The sequence below is a fragment of the Montipora foliosa genome, chromosome 5, assembly GCF_036669935.1.
Source record: "Montipora foliosa isolate CH-2021 chromosome 5, ASM3666993v2, whole genome shotgun sequence".
In the NCBI taxonomy this organism is placed as follows: Eukaryota; Metazoa; Cnidaria; class Anthozoa; order Scleractinia; family Acroporidae; genus Montipora; species Montipora foliosa.
In genome coordinates, this window is record NC_090873.1 from 31,479,419 (window position 1) to 31,494,418 (window position 15,000).

At 41.8% G+C, this 15,000-nt stretch overlaps 1 protein-coding gene across 2 annotated transcripts in view; it reads left to right on the forward strand.

Annotated features, from left to right (window-relative positions):
- LOC138003952 (NFX1-type zinc finger-containing protein 1-like) overlaps positions 1 to 15,000 on the forward strand; it is a 32,458-nt gene that overhangs the window by 15,088 nt on the left and 2,370 nt on the right. The window contains exons 2-5 of one of the 2 annotated variants that reach the window (XM_068850275.1): positions 7,224 to 9,161; positions 10,246 to 12,877; positions 13,186 to 13,583; positions 14,595 to 14,868. In XM_068850275.1, coding sequence (XP_068706376.1) covers positions 7,316 to 9,161; positions 10,246 to 12,877; positions 13,186 to 13,583; positions 14,595 to 14,868 — 5,150 coding nt within the window. In that variant the 5' untranslated portion in view covers positions 7,224 to 7,315. Of the gene's footprint in view, positions 1 to 7,220; positions 9,162 to 10,245; positions 12,878 to 13,185; positions 13,584 to 14,594; positions 14,869 to 15,000 lie in introns of both variants that reach the window. The other variant, XM_068850274.1, reaches the window with a different exon arrangement.

A 15,000-nucleotide genomic window follows, 5' to 3' on the forward strand; every position in this document is an offset into this window, starting at 1 on the left:
GGCGGTGTTTGTTTGTTGACGCATGAATCGGAGATTGCCAAACTCTGACAAAGAAGTCGATACGGCTGATTTTCATGCTTGAAGAACTCTTCAAGATCTCCGTTGCGCTGTTGGCTGGCAATATACAAACGACTGAAGAGGTAACGGTCACTTGTTACTGCTGTCAACTTTAAGGAAGCTTTGGAGATTTGCTTTGGCTGCTGGCGCTTGAACAGTGGCAAGGTATTCTTTGAAATCGTATCGTGAATTGATACAGTCCTTTCATCGATGACGTCTTTTACGAATTTCTTGTACTGGCGTAATCCAAGTTCTTGGACTCTATGCACATTTTACTTCTGATGTCTTTATAGAAACAGGAGGAACTGAGGAATACGTGTCAGGCAGTGTGATATCTCTTGAAGCGGACCTGGCTGAACAAAGATTAATCCTTTGTACTGCTGGTTGGGTAACGTCTGAATCTTGCTTTGGGAACTGGAACAAACTTATTCCAGTTCCATGAAATGAGCCCTGTGCCGTTGTTGAGAATAGGTCATGATCAAGATTGTCAATAGCTCCAGCGGTGAACAAGCCACTTTGTAAGGAAAGAGGGCAAACAACACCAACAGACTTGAAATGGTCACAAACAGATGTCGCTAAATTGTCCATGATATCATCGACCCTTTGGTAACTCACACTTAAGCCGAGTTCGTAAAGCTGATTGACAAATTTCTATCGTCTTGTTTGGGCGTGAACTCTCATTCCAAGGTAAACAGGCAGTGACGGTTCCCGATCTTGATTGTGACGATCACTCTTAGTGGCCAGTTTCTTGATCTTTTTCATGTTGAAGATAATAAGCTGAGCAATGGTTAAACAAGCTTAGGATTCCTCAAAATCCTGGCTTTCAATATTTGGGCCATTGAGTAGCATAGAGACGTTTGTCAGTCGCAAGGGGTTTTCTTCTTCGCGAGTTGCCTACTATCCAAACTCTGTTTCGAGTTTTCAATTACCGCTTCTCCTCAGAAGTGGCGACGTCCATCCAAATCCTGGTCCACCGAGCGGAATTGTCAGTTCTGAGTCACGGAAAGATGGCCCTGATCTTCGTGGTTTGCGAACATTTTACGCCAACGCTCGCAGTATTGTCAGCAAAGTTAACCTGCTTGAACTGGCAATGTACCAACGGAACTACGATCTAATTGTACTAACTGAAACGCATTTGGACCATTCGATTCTTGACTCCGAGATTTTTCCCTCTCACTACACTGTTTTTAGAAAAGATCGTAAGATTAATGGCCGCCATGGCGGTGGTGTGCTCATTGCGGTACGTGATTACATTACTGTTTCTCTTCGTCCGACTCATCCGTGCGACTCTGAAATGCTTTTTGTTGATGTGCTCTTATCTTACAACCGACGGATAACTATCGGCGTGTTTTATCGACCCCCGGGAAGTGATATTAAGCCTTTGGAAGACCTTCAGACCTTTATTCAAGGACTTGATTCAACCGCGGATTTAATTCTGGTTGGAGATTTTAACTTGCCGGAGATCGAGTGGTCATGCAACAATCTCACAATCACGCCCTTTTAATTGATATAATTCAGGACAATTTCTTAACACAGCTGGTCAGTGAGCCTACAAGGAACCAAAATATTCTAGACTTGTTAATCACATCCTCGCCAGATATCATTGATCGTCTTGTTGTTGGCGATTGCTTCTCCGACCATAACTCTCTTAGCTTTGAGATCTTAAGATCACCCTACACCCAGCGTAAATCTCGGAAATGTTTTTATTCATATGGCAAAACTGACTGGGCACACCTAAAGATGTTATTGGCTTGCATTCCTTGGAACTGTGCTTTTTTCGATGATGACATTGAATACAACTGGTCTTGCTGGAAAGATCTTTTATTTACGGCTATGGATGAATGCATACCCGTGCGTCGGGGCAAGAAAAAATTTAATGCACCTTGGATAACAAAGGATCTCATTAGGTTGTGCAGAAAAAAAGAAATTGTTGTATAACAAAGCGCGAAAAAGCAGCAATCCAGCCCTTTGGGAGAAGTACAGAAAACTGAACAATGTCGTAAAAAGAGAATGTAACTCAGATCGATGGACGTATATCAACAATATGGCCTCTGATATTGCAGTCTCTGGTAATTCCAAGCCTTTCTGGAATTATATTAAAAGCAAACGTAACGGTACGAACACTCTGGTATCTTTAAAGGTTGGTGACAAAGAACTGATTGACGATGAGAGTATTGCTAGTAGTTTTAATTCCTATTTTTCATCTGTTTTTACCTCTGAGGACTTCACCAACTTGCCTTCTTTAGAGCCTTTAGTTTGTGAGAAACTTAATTATATTTCCTGTACTACTGAGGAAATTTTAAAGCATCTTAAGTCTCTTAAAACGAACAAGTCCCCGGGTCCAGACAGAATTTCACCAGTAATTTTAAAATCATGTGCGTTCGAACTGGCGCCCTCGATCTCATTTCTGGTTAACAAATCTTTCCTGCTGGGCCATTTGCCCGAAGATTGGAGATCAGCTGACATTGTCCCACTTCATAAGAAAGGTTCTAAGCACTTGAGGGAGAATTATCGTCCAATTTCGCTTACATCCATGATATGCAAAATCAGCGAAAAAATTGTACGCGATAGGTTAACGTCATTTTGGCAAGACCATAACGTGATAAATAAAAACCAATTTGGTTTTTTGCAGGGTAGGTCTACTGTGACCCAATTACTCTCTACTTTTCATGACTTCGCCAGATCTAGGAATTCATCTGTAGCAACAGATGTTGTATTTCTTGATCTCGCAAAGGCTTTTGATAGTGTTCCTCATGAGCGTCTACTCATAAAGTTATATAGCCTCGGTATTGAGAGCAAACTTCTTAACTGGTTGAGGCATTTCCTCACGTGCAGAAAGCAACGAGTTGTTGTAAGAGGGACTTTTTCTGATTGGGCACCTGTGATATCTGGTACCCCACAGGAAAGTATTCTTGGTCCAATTTTATTCCTATCATATATAAATGATATCGTTGATAGTGTCTCTTCAAAAATTAAATTATTTGCGGATGACACAAAGATTTACAGAGAGCTTCGCAACCCTAGTCTCCATGAACAATATCTTCAAACTGATTTGAATAATCTTGGTAAATGGGCGAAAAAATGGCAACTTCATTTCAATGAGGATAAGTGTGAAGCAATGCGAATAACGCATTCTCGTGACAAATAAACTAGGTACGGCCTTAAAAGATGTCAAGAGCTTTAAAGATCTTGGAATTATTATTATATCAAAAGATCTTACTTGGAGTGAACATATTAGTACTATGGCGAATAAGGCGAACCAAGTCCTAGGGCTAATAAGACGGTCTGTTGGAACAGCTAATACAACAACTTTTTCGTTGCTTTACAAAACATTGGTCAGACCACTTCTAGAGTATGCTGCTCCAGTCTGGAACCCATATCTTGTCAAAGATATCCATGCAATAGAGAGCGTGCAAAGACGCGCGTCAAGATTAGCTCTTAGGCAAAAAAGAGGTGATATGTCTTATGAAGAGCGTTGTGACTCGTTACATTGGCCATCTTTGTCCAGTCGTAGAACGTATTCCTCTCTTGTTGAATGTTATAAGATCGTGTTTGGCTTATCACACTTGGATTTTGAGGAATGCTCTCAATTCGCTAAAGTCAAATCCACTAGGGCAAATCACTCGTATAAGCTTTATTGTAAATTATCTAGAATTAACTGTTTTAAATATTCTTTTTTTAACAATGTAATTAGTTACTGGAACAATTTACCTAGTAATGTTGTTGAAGCCGGTTCCCTTGAACTTTTTAAATGTAAACTAAAATCCTTTTTAAAGTTGTAATTTTCATTGTTTGTCTGTTGTTTTTAGGAGAGTTTTATTCATAGGGTTAACCTCTAGACTCTCCCTTTCAAATTCATGTATAGTTATTATGAGTTTTGAATAAACATGTATGTAAGAGACCAAGCATATTAAGCTTGGTGGTACTGGTTTGAGCTGGCAATCTGAGGTAAATTCCCCAGTCAAAGAAAACCCAGGCATTTGGAAGACATCGTTTAACGGATATATTTGGCAACATTTACAAAATTGAAGGCTTCTTCTTCACAGTTACGCTTTTTCAGGGCATCTTTCAAAAGCGTCTCTATGCCTTGGTCAAATACCAGAACCGTCTTTTTGCCATCAGTTTGTTCCTGGATCGCGCCATGGTAATGCTCTATGATTCGATTCTTCAAGTGGGTCTTGTTGACTAACTTATCAACGTGAAGGTTACGATGACGTGAAACATAGAGGTCGTGAAGACTCGACCGCTTAAACAAAAGAGTTCCACCTTCAGCTGAACTTTCCATAAACGAAATTATTATTAATTATTATCTGCCGCACTATCATCATTGGTGGTGGTTTCAGTTTCACTGCAGCTTTTAACATCTGCCCTGTACTTACGTTTATATGCAAGCATACAGCGCGAGTGATATTTGGCTTTAATTGCAACCATATCCCCTGCTGCTAATTTGGCTATCAATTGAGAATCTTGCATTTAAACGGCCATTTCGTTAACATCTCTGTCTACTTCAAGGGTCAGAACCCGGTAAAGGTCGTTTCCCTGTTCATCACAGAAGATACGTACATTATGGTCTGAGACCTGCGTTTTCGCTTTTTTGGCCTGCGAAGAAGAATCTGCGGTTACTGTACTCTTTCTTTTGATTTTCTGTTGAGCTCTCTCAAGCTTCGAATTAGCAAACTTCAGGTGACATGATTTATGCCAGACTGCCCTGTAAGTGCAAAGTTCCTCAACTGATATGTCTTCTTTTAATTTTAATTCCACAGGTAGAGAACCCATTTTTCTAAATTCGACAACATTATTTAGAAAAGATTGATATGCCTCTATGCCAGCACCATCTTGAAGACTATCCAGTGGACACTTTAGAGGTTCGGGTTTTTCTTTGGCTTGGCAGATTGAACCAAATTCCCAATTCATTGCCTTAAAGTTAAGAACAGTTTTCATTAAAGTTAACATGACAGGAAATACAAAAGAAATAATCATTTAAAATATTCTTAATCTATGGTTTTGTTTTTGGAGCGTTTTTAACTCTGAATAAAATTTTGTCACTCCGTAATTTTTCGTATAAATCAAATCATAAACCTACTTAAGCATTTCCTTCTTGAACCATTTTTTTTATAACATCTGGTGATTTCTCACAGTTTTTCATTCATCTCAAGTTATAACGCTTATTCAGAGCAACTTTTATTGAACTCCAGCTCACATATACGAATAAAAATAAAAATCACTGAACTCTTCGTTTTTTAAAAAAAAACAACTTGACTTTGTTTCACATCATAACGAAATGAATTTTACCTCATAGAAGGATGGAGAATAAAACATGAGTTGATACTTACAGTTCAGATGGTGGAATTCCGTGTGTAAAAAATGAAAACGTACCTCTCAACAACTCCACTGTCACTCCGGTCACCGGGAGGTAAAGCGCATGTTGTATGGAACACCGCTGACTTTTTATTACCATTTATTGTTTAAAGAAGAGCCGTACATTTATTTCATTAAGTTACAGCAAATTTAAATAAAAGGAACTTAGTAAATATCTTCTCTCCAAAACATTAATATCATGAAGGAAGTGAAATTCATGTGGAATTGAGCTTTATAATGACTTCGCATATATGTCGTCTTTTTTCGCTTTTTTCTTCTACAACAAGGCATTATATTTTTACATTTGAGCACAGCTTATTAAATTTTCATACTTGTTCTTTACCTATACCAACACTTATTTCACACTGTAATCAACAAATTAAATTATTTCATAGCTCATAATGGCACGCTGCTTTTGACACACAACTGAAACTTACTTACAAAAAAATCCCCCCCTTCCCCCCCCCCCCCCCCCCCGGGGGTAATTTTTTTGTGGCATGCCTTCTGAAATGATTAGTTATACTCTAAACTACATTTGTGCCAAAAATTTGGTTTTATCAACGGAGTTGATAAATGTAAATTGGCCACCGTACAGAGATTCTAAAAGCTGACGTTTCGAGCGTTAGCCCTTCGTCAGAGCGAATCAGGTGGCCAATTTACATTTATCAACTCCGTTGATAAAACCAAATTTTTGTATACTACTTCCCCACCGACGCAGGACCACAGTTTCTTTAGAAACTACCCCCTTCATACATTTGTGCCAAGTTTGGTGTTTTTACGCGTCTTGTCACGATTTTCGTAATTTTCCTACCTAACAGACCGGACTATTTAAAGAAATTTCTCTCTCTTGTACGATATGCTCGGCGGTTCTGTTTAGATGGTTTTAAGCAACGGCTGGTTTTTGACTGTCACCCAGTTATTAATAAGAATCTTTCTATCGTCACGGACTGAAGGATGTATGTTGTGACAAATGTTATTCTCGTTGGTGTATCGAGGAGGTCTGGGCTGTGATGGTAATAGGTAACCTCACCGAATCACAATTAACGTTTTGCTCCATAAGCATTGCGTAGTGAACGGTGTCCATGCATTGCAGAACAGAACGAATGTGTATTTGGTATTGGGATGACATTGTCATTGCCGTCAGGAGATGGACTTTCTTCGAAGTATTTACAAGGTCGTTCTCATAGTCTGCATGCCGTTGCTTTCAATTCTTTACGAATCTCATTAGCTGCTGTTTGAGGCGTGACAACGGTAGTTTTAATACTGTTCAAGCTGTTGAAGGGAAGGTAGAGCTCTTTCTAAATGTCTCCCTTTGTTTTCAAAGAAAGGTAGATAAAGTTTGTTATTTAATAATTACTTTCCCGCTCGAATAGTTGTTTGGTGATCGAACTTGTTAGTCTAGAGGCCAAAACAAGAGAAGTGAATAAACATGCTCATTTAATTTACTTAGTTTGTGGCCGCGCTCCTAAGCTCAATTTAAATATATAGAACATAGTCCATTGTGAAAACAGACAAATGCTTTGTATTTAAAATAACATAAATTAAGACCGTGCGTTAAAATAACCAAAGGTCACATAATTTCATCTTCGAAATTAAAAAACTTCAAAAATGTTAATTTGCCATCCCTCTCTTCTAACACAAAATTCAGAAGCCTTCCACCTGTAATAGACGCCTTTCTCTGTACGCTGTTAGTCGTCAAAGCTGTTTAGTTCCTGCGTTATAAGTTCATCACGTCTTTCCTTGCTCTTTTCTCTTTTCAGGAAAGTCAAATGTTCATAAGTTCAACTCATAATTTTTTCCTTCAGCAGGTTCTTTCTCGATGATAAAAATTGCTTTCTCCAGTCAAAAAGGTTGTGCTTCTCGATAACGTGGACCACATGATTAAAAGTTGAAGATAAAAATGCGTTCAACGCGTAAGAGATCTTACAGAGAAGTTATTGATTCCAAGAGAAGAACAGAGCCTGAAGAAAGAAGACGAAGAAGTGAGGGAGCAGATTTGCCACGTGATTCACGGGGACACTCGCCAAAACGAAGACGGACAACAGATGTGAGAGTAGGGGCAGGTTGGGCGGGGGAGACTCAAGAAGAAGACCCATCCCCTCTTGGGTACAAGGCCTTGGAGGAAATTTGTCATTCAGAGTCTCCTGAAGATGGGATCTTGGAACTCGCTATCAAGAGTGAAAGATTCGAAGCACTGCTAAAATCAAGTGAGATAGGACGTGATCTGATGCAGCTGATTATTCGAGCTATTCATCTTTGTTGTTCATCAAACGGGGTAAGACATCACGCCGAAGACATTCTACGTCTGGTCATTGAAACGAAGCTTCTGACTGTGCACGTGTCGAGTTTCATCAGTCGAATGCTATCGTATGCAGGATCAAGCCGAGAAGAGTTTCAACCCTCTGATACGATCTTGCGTTTGGCGGAAGTCTTTCTTGGATTCATGCAAAGATTTGGACGCGAAATTGTGCACTCCATTCCTGTATTTCAACTCGAACATACCTTCGCGCAACTTAAAGCTAGAAGGCTTTTACAGAACACAGCTACATTGGAAAAAAGAGTTTGCCAAGTCAAAGAATTGCATAAAAAAGTTACAGATGAAGAATTCGATTCTGTGTGCAGGAAGGTAGAAGAAACAGAAGTTGAGCCCCCTCGCAATTTTCGAGAACTGAGCGTTTTTCCACAAGCTGCAGACCTTAGTGTAACGTACCAGCCCTTCCTTCGGGTCAATGTTCTAGGACGTCGTTACAGGGACCTGGAACATTACTTAGACGTACAGTTTCGGCTTGTCAGAGCAGACTTCATTTTGCCTCTACGCGAGGGAATCCATCAGCTTCGAAAGGACTACGGTGGCCTGGGAAGGAGTGGTACCCACGACAGCAAGGGAAAAAAAGACGTGTACTTCTACCGTGACGTCACAGTGCTGTATCCCGTATGTAGTGCAAAGGGAATGGTTTACAGAATACGGTTCGATGCGTTTCACTACAGTGTGGTAAACATCCCATGGGAGAAGTGCAAGCGTTTGAAGTTTGGGTCCCTTCTTTGCCTTTCAGCTGACGACTTCTACACTCCGCTGTTTGCGACAGTCGAGAGTCGAGATCCCAAAGAACTTCGCTCCGGTGAGCTTGATGTTCGATTTGAAGGCGTAGAGCTCGATAAATTGAATCGTTTTATCGAGGCAAAGACGAAATTTGACATGGTGGAGTCTCCAGCCTTTTTTGAAGCTTACAGATACGTTCTGGAAGCGTTAAAAGAAATCAAACCTGATAGCCTGCCTTTCCAAGAGCACATTGTAGAGTGCAAACAGGATGTTAATCCTCCAGCTCATGAGCACAAAACACAAGGCGTTTACGACATGAGTGGTATAACAAGTGATAGTGTGAATGGCAGCAATGATGCTTTGATGTTGCCATCAGAGGACGAAAATATGGATTCTTACGGAGAGGGGAGCCTATCCACCGATAGCCGAATTCTTCGAAATGCCTACTACTTGCGACACTACCGAGACAGCCTGGGTTTCAACGACTCACAGTTGCGAGCGTTCCAGTTAGCGCTGACCAACAGGTTTGCCATCATTCAAGGTCCGCCAGGGACTGGGAAGACCTATGTGGGTTTAAAGATTGCGCGTGTTCTTTTGGACACAGCCTCGCTCTGGGAGGACGAAGAGGAACGGTCACCAATCTTGATGGTGTCGTATACGAACCACGCCTTGGATCAGTTCCTGGAAGGGCTGTTACCAATGACAGGTGAGAATTTGTGCTTGCTAGAAATGAAAATAAACTTTTTTAGTAGAAGGAATTGTTTCTTGGACAAGATTTTAGAAACGTTTAAGGTTATTCCAAACCTTCACGACTGTCCTACAGAAAAAAGAAAAAAAAACGGTACGCGCGCTGGTCTGAAGGAAGCGTCATAAACTATACCAAAAGAAAGGTTATGAAGTGAAAAATTCGATAAAATTATATTCTGTTTTGCTGATTGCTTTCCAAAGGCGGCGTAAGCCGTAAAAGCCAAGACGACCAATTGTAATTCCGGCCAATTAATTGGATATGAAATGTGATCGTTGATGCAACAAAACAAAAAGAAACTGAGGAACAATTGCCGAAGCGTGTTTACAAGGAGACACTATTGACTTGTTGGAAAAAAAGAAAACTTGACAAACGTACGCGTAGCCCTGCAAAGGTTTGGAGTAACCTTAAGGAGAGTATGAGTGTAGACCATTGCCACCCTCACCGTTGTAATTCATCCTGAGTCTTGAAGGGTTTTTGTTATTGTGCTCTTCAAATCACACCGTCATTGTTGGATTTCCTGTAATCGAAATACGTTTCAGTGCAATTCTTGAAATCGTGAAACTAGTGTTGGTTTCACGAGAGTGTTCTTGAAGTTTCAATACGCACCCTCCACCCACAGCACAGTTGTAGACGGTGGAAACGCTGTCTGGCAAGAGTTTGACTAATGTCACCCGCTAAATAAGATCATAATGTAATACTACATGGAGAAGCTGAAAATTTGTTCGAAAGAGGTAGTTAAGACAGAAGATAGGAAAGTATCGAATAGTCCAAACATGCACATCTCCCTAGGCGGGTAACTCCAGTTTCTGTAGAATTAAGCGGACAGGGGCATTGCTGCCCCACCCCCACCCCCCACGAATGGAATTGTTGTCCGATTGGGTTATTCCTCAGCATTGTCACGTGGCTTTAAAATTTCGCTGATATAGTCGAGTTCATTTCAAAAAGTAGCTACCTTTGATGGATAAAAGAGTATCGTGCAGTTTAATCTTGAACTGACCGTTTCAATTTCTTAAAAAGTTAACAAAATCCATTTTGTGGACAGGGATTGTTCGCGTCGGTGGACGGTCTACGAGTAAGAAGCTGGAGCCTTATATGCTTAGATTTCTTCGAGAAGAGGCTCGTGAAAGTAGAGAAACCCCTAGGAGGATAGCCAGAGCGAGAACAAAGGCTCGAAAGAAAATGAGAGAGATTAGAGAAAATGGACAACTGGAGCTGTCCATAACTGTGCTGAAGTATTCGAGAAGAGGAATCATGTCTTACCACGTACTGAAGCAGTTTATGTCCGAGCGTCACGCTAAATGGTTTGAGAGAGAATCTGAGAGACATGAAACAAGAAGCGCTTCTGATCTGTTCTGCGAATGGCTTGGAGTAGAAAAACGTGTGGCTGCTAAAGATTTCAGAAACCGAAATGATTATGGTCCCCACGAGGACGATTTCCGGATGCAGGTATCTTTTCGGACCTTCACAAACGAGGACGATGTTGAAGAAGACGAAACCAGCAGTTCCATCAAGCCCTCAGAAGTGGTCATTTGTGAAACCGAAGACACCAGAAGGCCCACCCAGCTACGCAAAAATCTTCAAGGTACGGAAATCATGTCTGAAGACGAAGAAAAGAGTGCATTCCTTTCTCAGCGTCTATCGCAAGAGCAGCGCTGGAATATTTACAGACTGTGGGTGGAAAGAGCCGAAAAACACTATTTGCAGCAGGTACAGACGAACCAACCTGAGTACGAAAGGTTGTCGGCTCGCACTAGTGAGTTAACTCAAGAGGAGAACTTGTTTGTTCTTCAGAAAGCACGTGTCATTGGCATGACAACTACAGGCGCTGGGAAGCACCGCCGGATTCTCCAGCGGATTCGCCCCAAAATCGTCCTGGTTGAAGAAGCCGCTGAAGTACTGGAGGGTCATATTATTACGTCATTGACACAGGGATGCGAACACTTGATTCTGATTGGAGATCACCAGCAACTCAGACCCACCCCTGCGGTCTATGAGTTAGCCAAGAAGTACAAACTGGACGTGTCGTTATTCGAGAGAATGGTGAAAGCTGGAATTCAGTGTGAGAGGCTGTCCGTTCAACATCGCATGAGACCCGAGATCGCTGCCTTGATGAAGCACATCTACGACGATCTGGAAAACCATGAGTCAGTGGAGAAATACGAAAACATCAAAGGAATGAAGAAGAACATGTTCTTCATCGACCACAACTATTTAGAGATGTCCTGTGATCAGACGCACAGTCACGTCAATGAGCACGAGGCTAGGTATCTAGTGGCGCTGTGTCGTTATCTATTACAGCAAGGCTATGGAGCACATCAAATAACACTTCTGACAACCTACATGGGTCAGATGTTCGCCATTAGAGACTGCCTTCAAGAAGAAGAGGATCAACTAATGAGAAGTGTCCGATTGACGACAGTTGACAACTTTCAAGGTGAAGAAAACGACATCATTCTTCTTTCGCTCGTGCGCAGCAACAAAGCCGAGAAAGTTGGCTTCATCGAGGTTGTAAACCGCGCATGTGTGGCACTCTCTCGGGCAAAGAAGGGTTTCTACTGCATTGGAAACTTTGCACTTCTCTCAAGACACAGTGACATCTGGGGTAAGATTGTGGCAGATTTAAAAGCTAGTGAGACCATCGGAATGAATTTGCGACTTGTCTGCCAGATTCATGGTGCAGAAGTGTCGGTAAAATTAGCCAAAGATTTCAAGGCCAAAGTCCCTAACGGGGGATGTGAGCGTCTATGTAAAGTGCGCCTAGAGTGTGGCCACTCCTGTAAACAGCGGTGCCATCCTTATGACGTTGAGCACAAGAAGAACAAATGTGTGGAGCCTTGCCGCAGAAACATCAAAGGCTGTTCTCACCCATGTCTCAAGCTTTGTTTCCAAGAGTGCGAAACGAATTGCCAGGTTATGGTGCAGAAAGCGCTACCATTATGTGGACACACCAACACAGTGAGATGCGGCAGCGACTTAAACAGAGTTCAGTGTAAGACACAGTGTGAAAATGTGCTTCGAAAGTGTGGCCATCGGTGTCAAAAGCGCTGTGGAGAACCGTGCACGCAAAATTGCCAAACGCTTGTGAAAAAAACTGACTGGCCATGTCGTCACGATGTGAGAGTCGCCTGCTGTACCCCCCCAGAGGATTGCCCAGTCCGGTGCTCGGCTGATTTAGAGTGTGCTCACCAGTGTTCCGGAACATGCGGCGAATGTCGAATGGGACGGATTCACAAACGATGCAGGTCCAAGTGTGGTCGCCTGTTGGTTTGTTCTCATGAATGTACAGACTCTTGCATTAAGGCTTGTTCACCCTGTTCCAGGAAATGCGAAAACCGATGCCACCACAGCGATTGCAAAAAAACGTGTGGCGAGCCTTGCGTGCCGTGTCGGGAGATGTGCATGTGGGAATGTCGTCATTACAAGTGTTCGAGGTTGTGTGGAGAGTTATGCGACAGGCCAAGATGTAACGAACCGTGCAATAGAAATATGGTTTGTGGAAGACGCCGCCATATTTGTCGCGGTTTGTGTGGAGAACTGTGCATCTGCGCTCTTTGCGACAAGAATGATGGTTGCCCAATCACAGAGATCTTCTTCGGCGGGGAAGATGAGAATGATACGCTATTCGTTCAACTTACAGACTGCAAACACATTTTTGCAGTAGCAGGACTGGACAGGTAAATATTTTATTATAACAGCAAACTTGATCTTTCCTCGTCTCCGTTGTCCTGTAGCCGTAGTAACATTACTTCCATTAGTCAATCCAGAATATTATAATTATTTCAATTGTTGTTTTCGGCACTTCTTGATAATGTTAAGAGAAATGTTCAGTGATTAATTTTTGCAGAATTTTGAGTCGTAGCTGATGGTACTCGATTGGGTTCCAGTCGCTCCGAGAAAATCCTCCTGAGTGGAAACCAATTAGCAGAGCAGTTTCGATTGTCAGTAGAAGGTTTTACAATGATGTAGTGGTTTTCTTCGACAGATACATGGACATGCCGGACGATGAGAATCAGGTGATTCAACTTAAGTCCTGTCCTCGCTGCTCCACTCCGATCCGAACGAGTCTACGATACGGCAATGTCATCAAACAACGGCTACAAGACATAGAGAAAGTGAAGGTGCGCGCGCATGGCCATCCGGGTGAGATGGATGAAACAAGGAGAAGATTGCAAATTCGACTGGCAGACCTGGAGAGCATTTTTCATGGAGAGAATGAAATGACAGAGTGGAGGAGGCTTGAGCGCAGTGTAGAGCGAATGACCAAAGGTACAGTGGCGGCAGTGACTGAAAACCAGGTCACGTTGATGGAGAGGTTTTGCGTTATGAACCAGAAGTTGAATCGGCAACGCGGAAAACCGAGCGCCTATACTCGCGTGGAAGGTACGTACGTACTTGAGTAAAATCCACCAAAGCAATATCATTACTTTCTCCCATCATCAATGGTAAATCTGCACTGTGATAAGCCGTAATTGAGAGTATTTATACCCTAGTAGAGAGACGCATGCGTAATACCTGCTGTTCACGTGCTTTGGACCACTTCAATTGTTATAAAATCACTTAAGAGTGACGCGTGCGCAACACGTCCTTTAAAGTGCTCTGATCGCCCAAATTTTTGGTTAATCGCGCCTACCTTTCCTGTAACTGCCAAAAGCACCAAAACTATCTAGTCACATCTTTCCAACACCACGTAATCCATGACAAACTAATATATTTATTTACAGAGGTAGTACAAACAACGAGGATTGAAACTGAAAAATAAAACGTTACAGCAAATACAATTAGTTACGTAAAGCAACAGGAAAACGATAAAGGACGATATAATGAACTAATCGAAAACGATGATACTTACATTGTTACGACCATAAACTTATACCAAGGATAACTTAAACTGCTTGAAGCGAACTCGGACTGCCTAAGAGCTAACTGCGCGTAGCGCGACTTCGATTACCGAGAAAAGAAGAACCAAAATGGCAAAAAACATAGGTTTATATACGAAGAAACTAAATTATGCAAAACGAGAAAACTGAAGGTGTAAATGGCAAGCAAAAGAAACGAACGTGCGAAAACTTTAAACAAAAAAGGGAAACAAGACACGCTAACGAGCAGGCTACGAAAAAGCTAATGAGGCGGAGAAACAAACTAATTTGACACAAACAGAACAACAATAAAGAAAACACGCTAAGATCTTACACTTTCCCTTATATGGAAAACTTGAAGTGTGGCAAACTAGTAGAATTTCATGATAAACTTAAAATTCATGACAAACTTAGAATTTCATGATAAACACATATTCAGGCTCGGCAGAAGCTGATCGGGGTGATACACTTCTGGCCATGGATATTATGACCTCACCATACACTAATAATTAGATTTACGCTGCCGTTTTCGTAGGTCTTTCTGTGCAGAAGGAATTGGAGCATCTGAGAAAACGTTTTATGTCCCAAGGAGTTACAGAGAGAGAACTTCGGGACATCAACGTAGAATTCAGCCGACAAAACCTCCAACTCGAGCTGTGTTTGTTGCATCACGACGTAAAGAACGTGGGACTGAATCTAAAGAGGAAGTACCTTGATGTGATGTCAGCTGTCCAAATTGAACTGTCCAGCGGTAGACTATTGGAGGAAGAGAGACTGGACCGAAAGCTGCAGCAGTTAGATGCTATCAGGTGATTTAACCGAGTGCTTGGGAAGTTCCATGTTGATGATAAATGAAGGAAAATTGTCTGAATACAAGATAGAAATTTCCGTCAGCCTCCTTCACTCCTGCACTAATCAACAAAAACTTTCTAAGTCGATTC